Consider the following 8,518-nt stretch of genomic DNA (forward strand, 5'->3'; position numbering starts at 1 on the left):
GGTTCCAAGAACCAGTAAAGATAGGAGGGGACAGTCTTTTTTGATAGTCTAATGTAGGTCCAGGTTCTGTATATCTATAATTTCCCAGGAAGAAGACTCCAGATTTCAACAAAGCTGTCAAAATACCGTTAACTCTCACAAACTGATACTTTCAAACTTTTCCCTATACACACACACACACAAACATACACACACAGTCTTTTACCAAAACAGAATAATTCTACATAATTCCAAGCATGCCTTATAGTCATCCTTCTCCCTCTTAAGGTTGATATTTTTGCCGGACAGGCGTAGCTCAGCAGTTGAGCATCAACCTATAATCCAGGAAATCAAGGTTTGATTCCCAGTCAGGGCACATGCCCAGGTTGTGGGCTTGGTCCCCAGTAGGTGGCGTGCAGGAGGCAGCCGATCATTGACTCTCATCATCGATGTTTCTCTCTCCCTTCCTGTCTCTGAAATCAATAAAGATATTTTTTTAATTGACATTTTTGGTTAACAAATATAAATCATTATTTTTAATGGCTGCATACTGTTCTGTATCAGTGATTTTCAACCTTCTTCATTTCATAACACACATAAACTAATTAAATACTAAAATTCTGCAGCACACTAAAAAATATTCTATTTTTTGCCAGTTCTTAAAAAAAAAAAATGTATAATTTTGATTCATTCACACCAGATGGCTACTGTTGTGTTGGCTGTTGTCATTTTTTTATTTGACAATCTAAGGGAAAAGAGGTCAGTGCTCCTGACTACATAGTCAGATATGTTTTTAAAATTCTTGTTTTTTAAAATTCTTGCGGCACACAGGTTGGAAATCCCTGTTCTATATGAAACTTAACCATATATCTACTGATACTTTATTCTTTTTTTAGGTTAACAATGCCATGATGAACATCCATGTTAACATACCTTTGCATACCAGTCCCAATATTATTTTAGAATACTGATGTGGAATTCTTAAGTCAGTCTTGACTCAAGAGTTTTGATACCTACTGATCTCCAGAAAAATTTTATGAATTTATATTTCCACTAGCAATAATGCAAATGGCAAGTATTCATTTCCTCACAGTCTCTCCAACAATGAATATAATCAATATCTTTAATAATCTCTCTCAATCTATACAATTTTCCTGTTTCATTCTTTTAGTTTGCTTTATTATTAGTGAGGTCAATGCTCTCATCATGTATAGCAAATATTAAATGTAATACAATGCTAGGGTGTGGTAATGCCATTGGAGTAAACAGGTCAACTAAACAGTAGAGTTCAGAAACAGTCTAGCACAAATAGAATCTAAGTCACTACCGCTATACTGTTATGGTAACTGGTAGGTTAGTTTTAGTGCATTACTTTTCTCTTCAGGGTTTCATATTCACTTTTCTTTATTCTTTCAGATAAATGTATTCACTTTGTTAAGTTCCAAGAAAAAAAACCTATTTTGATTTCAGCAGGAATTGCATCAGAGCTATAGATGAGTATCAGGATAATGATACTATTATGTTTAATTTTGCCACCCAGAAACACAATATATCACTCCTTTTAAGATTACCAGTTCTATTACCCAACACTGCTATTGTGAATGCAATTTCTAAAAATAATACTTTTAACAAATTATCGCTTATATACAGGGATACTATTGATATTATATATTTACCTTATATCTGCCTGCTTTATCAAAGTGATAATTCTAATAATTTCTCAGTTGATGACTTCAGGTTTTATAGGTATACAAGGATCACATATGCGAATGATTTTTATGTTTATAAATTATTTCATTTTTTCAAAATAACTCTTACTTGCTTTCTATATTATTACAATGGCCAGAACTTCTAATCAAGGCTTTATTCCTGATTTAGTGAGGATACCTCTAATCATTCACCCTTCAGAAAAGGTTGGCTGTATTTCATTGAAGGTATCACAATTTGTAAGACACAATTATTTTATATATTAAAAAGAAAACACTGCCAAGTAAATTATAACACAAAATCAATCAGCAATAAATGCACAGACTTCAGAGATATTAAAATATGAAAGAACGTGCATATTAAAATTAATAGAATACACTAAATAGTGGCAATTTTATACTGCTTTAAGGAAAGTTTTCAGTTTTGAGATATTGAAGTAATTTTTTAAAAGTTTATTAAGATCTTGCCCGGCCAGGCATGGCTCAGCGGTTGAGTGTCAACCTAGGATCCAGGCGATCAGGGTTCGATTCCTGGTCAGGGCACATGCCCGGGGTTGCGGGCTCAATCAATGACTCTCATCATTGATGTTTCTATCTCTCTTTCTCCCTCTCCCTTCCTCTCTCTGAAATCAATAAAGATATATTTAAAAAAAAAAAAAGTTTATTAAGATCTTAAGCAGCCATGTGATTAAAATTTCAAATAATTGAGGTTTTGTTTGAATTCAGTATCTTATAGATTTCATTAAATCATTCATCTACTTAAAAAATTTTTAGAATGGCCTGCAAGGTAGCAGGTGCTTAGGTTATATAGAGTGAGCAAAAATAGATAAAGTTCCTGTTATTAGGTAGCTTTGAACTTTATCGGGCCATGATTATAAAATATGACCTATACAATTTCCTTTTTAATTTTGAGGTTTTGAGGCCTACTTACCATAACATCAATTTTGGTAAATGTTCCCTGAATCGCATATATCAGGAACTGGACTACGGGAGGTAGGGGTTTGTAAGCTTAAGCAGAGTACCTGGCACACATAAGGAGTTCATACATATATTTGTATTTTAAAGTGTTATGTCCCCTATGAGAATGTCAGATTTTTTAGTAAACCAAGTACCATATAAATGGGAAAAAATAAGGAATATAAGAATTAAAAGGTAGGAGGCAGAGATCAATTCGGAACAAAAAGATCCAAATAAAGTTACTAAAAGTATGAGGTCAGTCTTGAGATGGATTTTAAAGAATGGGCAGGAATTCCCTGAATAGCAAACGCATGAATATAGCAAAGACAGAAACAGAAGATTCTAGATATTTTGTTTTAAATTAAGAACGTACTCCGGTCAGTCTTTGTAATTTCCTTGAGACCTTAAAGTAAGATTAAAATTACTCTATTTTTTCTTAATAGAATTAACAGGATTAGGACTGGCGGAGAGGAGTTGGAAAAGGCATTTACGATTATAGGAGGGTCTCGAGAGACCACGACTAAACGAAGCAGCAGGTGACGTTGATATGCGGCCCCGCCGGGACGTCTCAGCGGTTGAGCCTCGAATGGAACTGGTTGAGATCCCAGTTCCATTCGGGTCAGGGCACACGCCCGGGTTGCGGGCTCCATCTCCAGCAGGGACGTGCAGGAGGCAACACTCTCTCATCACTGATGTTTCTCTCTCTGAAATCAATAAAAATCTATTTTAAAAAAAGAAATGAGCGATGAGGATGGAGAGAGAGTTTGGAAGCCCCTTATCCCAAAGCTTCAAAAACGTGGGACAAATCGTGCCTTATAGCATCTGCCTTTGGCCTCGGCAAGGGTCGGGGCCCCTCCCCAGCCCCTCGCCTCCGGGGGCAGCAGCGGGCAGGGCTCCGCTCACCTGCGCCTGGATGTAGAGCGAGACGCAGTCCTGCGACAGCCGGTACTTGCGCACCAGCCTCAGGCATTTCACCAGGTGCTCCTCCCCCGCCGACAGCTCCTCGGTGTCGATGTGGTTCAGCCCCAGATAGAACTCAATAACCGCCAGCCTCACGGCGCCCTGGGCGACGGGCCCCTCCACCTCCCGCAGCGCAGCCGGGGCGCAGTCCCCCGCGCCCGAGCCGTCCTCGGCCTGAAGCCGCTCATCCTCGTCCTCAGGCGCGGGGCCCAGGAGCGCTCTGACCTCTTCCAGCAGAACTCGGGCGCCGTATTTGGACTTGTACGGTTCCTTCTCGGGGTTTTTATGCAGTTCTACCCGCGACAGAGCCAGCGCGGCCTGGAATTTCTCACGAATCTCGGCCCAAGCGGCATTCGCCATAGCGGCCTCCGCACTTCAGGTTTCCTCAATGTTTCCAATCGGGGCTCCCGCCTTCCTTCTGCTTTGCGACACTTCACTTACGGCCCCCGATAAGCCCGGCACTGCGTAACTGTAACCAATGAAGTCCGCCAAGGGACCGCAATACGCTCGGCAGTAACCAATGGGAAGGCATAGTGATTACCGTAGCAACCGTTGTCATGGAAATGAAGCTGCCAACGAGGGTGGCCCCCGCCTCCAGCCTCGCCCTCTGTAATGGTGAATTCATCTCTAGTTTGACCCGGTGAAGTTATATCTATATAAAACTACTGGCTGACTTTAATATGACATATGGAAATATTGTTGACAAACATCTCTACTAACTACTTTTGTTAATACAAGCTGAAAGGCATAATTCTTTTGGCATTAGTGTGTAACTCAGCCCATCACGATAAAAATGTAGAAAGGATCCGATTATTATTAATATATAGCTTAATGAGTGAAAGCTATGAATGTAAAAAGCACTCCGTGATTAACAAATATTTTCACTTCCACCTAAAGTACAGGTTGTAGGGATGTGCACAACTTCCCTAAGTCACGCGAGTTAAATCCCAGAGCTGCCATAAGCCACCTTAAGCACCATTTATTCCGTTACGTACCTTCGTAAATTAGCAAGTCAAACAGGGCCCGCGCGGAGGGGCCGGGGGAGAGCGGAGGTTTTAACTACCACCCGCTGGCCACGTAAAGTGCTTTGAAATGTACAAAGGAGCACGGATTTTGGAAGCTCCCCTCTGCTAATCGACAAGTTCACTTTTCTAAGCTGCCAGTGTCTCATAGTAAAACGTAAGTGATATTTTACTTATCTCTATAGGCTTATTCTAAGGAATAAATGAAATTAAATGTCTGTCCTTTAAAAATGTTAGTGTTCCTCAGGATTCCTTCCTACTTTTTGTTCCAGAGATCTTATGCATTTCTAGGGTTTCCATTACATGTGCTGCTCACTTCCAAAACTTGGCCTCCAGGCCACCAATGGTTTTGAAGGAAGGAGTGACAAGATCTGACTTAAAGAATTATTTAGAAAACTGAAGGGGGAACAAGGGAAGAAGCAGGGAGATTGGTAAGGAAACTACTGTAATAAACATAATAGATGCTCAGAATATATCTGTTCATGAATAGGAAAGTGATTGACACAGTTAATGATGGCAGCTAATTACTTATCATGAGCTAGATAAAATTCTTTTTTAAAAGATATGTTTTTATTGATTTTTAGAGAGAGAGGGAGAGGGATAGAGAGATAGAAATATCAATGACAGAGAAACATCATCCATCGGCTGCCTCCTGCATGCCCCCTACTGGGGACCTAGCCCAGAACCCAGGCATGTGTCCCAGGAATCTATCTAAGGGGTGGCTCTTGGTGCCTGGGGCAATGCTCAACCACTGAGCGACACTGGCCAGGCAATAACATTCTGTGTATTAAAATCATCTAATCGTTAGAGCAACTCTGTGAAATACTATTATTATTCCCATTCTGTAGATTAGGAATTGTGGTCCAGAGAAATAAATAATTTACCAAAAGTCATACGTAGGTAGGTTTGCTCCAGAGCACACTTTTTTTAAAAATAAGTTTTTATTGATCTCAGAGAGGAAGGGAGAGGGAGATTGAAACATCCATGAGAGTAATCAATAGGCCAAAACCTGGGTATGTGCCCTGACCCTGAATCGAACTGTGACCTCCTGGTTCATAGGTCGCTGCTCAACCACTGAGCCACACCAGCCAGGCTGGAGCACACACTTTTAATCATTACACTATACTGTCTAGTAGTAGGAGCTCAATAAATAAACCACCAGGGCACATGGTGCTGACCTCTAAAGATCTAGCTGGCTGAGCAGCCAGATGAAAACTAAAACAGAGATTCTTGAAAAATCCTCACACAGACACACACCTAATAAAGACATCAGACTAGGAAACGTGAGATGGAAGAGTTCTAGCTGATATTTGGGGAACATATTTCCTCTCTTGGCTTTCTTATTTATATCAGTATTTTGAGGGTTGAGCATTCCCTGTGAGATGTTATAAAGCAGTCCCTGTGAAACTTGTCCAATGAGTGGTATAGAGCACAGGTCAGTGCAGTGACCTGAGATCTAGCTCATGGAAGATAGTAGAAGAGACAGAAAAATATAAGGCATGTTGTGATGAAAGGGAGTTAACATGTTTGGTCAGAGCACAGCTAATGCCTATCAATTATGTTCATTCCAGTAAAAAAAAAAAAACTAATAAGAGCACTAATTTCTTTGTCTTTTACACCAGGGAGCCAACTTAATGGAAAATTCATTAAGAGCAGGGTGATTATCATCTGTAGTATATAATATTGATCTGAAAGTGCCAGAAAATGCAATTGGACATTCTGTTGAACAAAATAAGAGGTAACCTGGCCAGTGTTGCTCAGTGGTTGAGAGTCAACCCATGAACCAGGAGGTCATGGTTTGATTTCCAGTCAGGGCACATGCCCAGGTTGCAGGCTCAATCCCCAGTAGGGGGCATGCAGGAGGCAGCTGATCAATGCTTCTTTCTCATCATTGATATTTCTATCCCTCTCTCCCTCTTGCTTCCTCTCTCTGAAATCTATATATATATATATATATATATATATATATATATTTTTTTTTTTTTTTTTTTTTTTTTTTTTTAAAGAGGTATAATTGGAAAGGTGGGAAAATTATTATTTACAGATGGTATGACTGTCTTCCTGAAAAAGCAAAGTAAAACAACTGAACACATAAAAAGTAAAAAAGTTCAGTAAATAGGCCGGTCACAAATAAAGGGATAAAAATCAACAATCTTTTATCAAAAGATGCAATAGAGAAAAAGATCACTTTCATAATAATAATAACAAAGTCTAGCATAAACTTAAGCTATTTAAAGAGCTAAATAAAAATAATAGGAATGTAAGACATGAAATGTCTTATTTCCCTAAACAGCATTACATATTATAAGGTAACATGGTTCCTTTGAGAAAATGGTAATTCTGGTTCTGGGACAGGATGAGCCTGGCTATTTTGTCACAGCAGAAATCAAAGAAACTATCAAAGACTAGAAGGGTCAGGTCAAAAGGACTTTCAAGAAAGTGCCAACTTAAAAGGAGGCTCTTGGGCAGTGCTGCCAACACCCTGGTGGAGAAGCTGAGGTCATCACTAGATTCAAAATATTTAAAATGGATAGAAAACTGTTTCAGCAATGCAGACCATTAAGTGCATTGTTGTGAGGGATGGTGCCATTGGTAAAACATGTCTCCTGATATCCTATACAACAAATTTCTATCTGAGTATGTACCAACTGTTTTTGACAACTACGCAGCCAGTTAAAATTGGTGGAAAGTCATATACTCTTGGACCTTTTGATACTGCAGGGCAAGAGGATTATGAAAGATTACAACTGCTGAGTTATCCACAAGTAGATGTATTTTCTAGCCTTTCAATGGTCTCTCCATCCTCAATTGAAAATGTTGATGTGGGTACCTGAGATAACTCACCACTGTCCAGACTCCTTTCTTGCTTGTTGGGAACCAAACTGATCTGAGAGATGACCCCTCTACTTTTGAGAAACTTGCCAAGAACAAGCAGAAGCCTATCATTCCAGAGACTGCTGAAAAGCTGGCCTGTTCACAAAACATCGCTCCAGAGCTCTTTCTGCACAGCTGGTGTTGGTGTCATACTAAAAGCAATGTTTAAATCAAACTCAAGATTAAAAATTGAAAACTAGTTTTTGCAATTTAAAAAAAAAAAAGGGTCACCCTAGCTGGTTTAACTCGGTGGTTAGAGCATTGGCCTGCAGACTGAAGGGTCCCGGGTTCTATGCTGGCCAAGGGCATGTATCTCGGTTGCAGGCTCCACCCCAGGCACTGATTGGGGTACATACGGGGGAGGCAACCAATTGATGTGTCTCTCACATCGATGTCTCTCTCCCTCCCCCCCTTCCACTCTCTGAAAAGCAATGGAAAAAAATATCCTTGGTTGAGGATTAAAAACAAACAACCCACAGTATTTCAAATTCAGTGAGAAAAAGATATTCAATAAATGATATGGAATTGCTAGTCACTTGGCAGAGAGGGAAGAATACAGCTAGATCCCTACTTGTTTCTTAGACTAAATCCAGATTAATTAAAGATTGAAATATAATCAAGAGTTCTCTAGAAAGAAAATGAGTGAAATTTTTATAACCTTGGAGGAGGGAAATACTTTTCTAAGCATAAGACAGCCAGAAATTATATAAGACTAATAGTTATGCCTGGCCAGCATGGCTCAGCGGTTGGGCATCGACCTAGGATCCAGATCTCAGTTTGATTCCCCGTCAGGGCACATGCCCGGATTGTGGGCTCGATCCCCAGTGGGGGGCGTGCAGGAGGCAGCTGATCAATGACTCTCTCATCATTGATGTTTCTATCTCTCTCCTTTCCTCTCTCTGAAATCAATAAAGACATAGCTTTTTAAAAAAAAAATTGTTTGACTGCATAAAAACTAAAGCTTTCTATGTCAAAACATCCATACAGCTAAAAGACAAAAAAATATTCAAAAATGTATTT

The 8,518-nt window shown here is 39.6% G+C and overlaps 1 protein-coding gene across 1 annotated transcript in view; it reads right to left on the bottom strand.

The window, feature by feature from the left end:
• Window positions 1-4,010, bottom strand: part of KIFBP (kinesin family binding protein) — a 28,771-nt gene extending 24,761 nt beyond the window's left edge. The window contains exon 1 of the mRNA XM_016198366.2: window positions 3,546-4,010. Coding sequence (XP_016053852.1) covers window positions 3,546-3,962 — 417 coding nt within the window. The 5' untranslated portion in view covers window positions 3,963-4,010. The remainder of the gene's footprint in view (window positions 1-3,545) is intronic.
• Between the last annotated feature and the right edge of the window lie 4,508 nt (window positions 4,011-8,518).

Source organism: Miniopterus natalensis, chromosome 14 (assembly GCF_054644295.1).
Source record: "Miniopterus natalensis isolate mMinNat1 chromosome 14, mMinNat1.hap1, whole genome shotgun sequence".
Lineage (NCBI taxonomy): Eukaryota > Metazoa > Chordata > Mammalia > Chiroptera > Miniopteridae > Miniopterus > Miniopterus natalensis.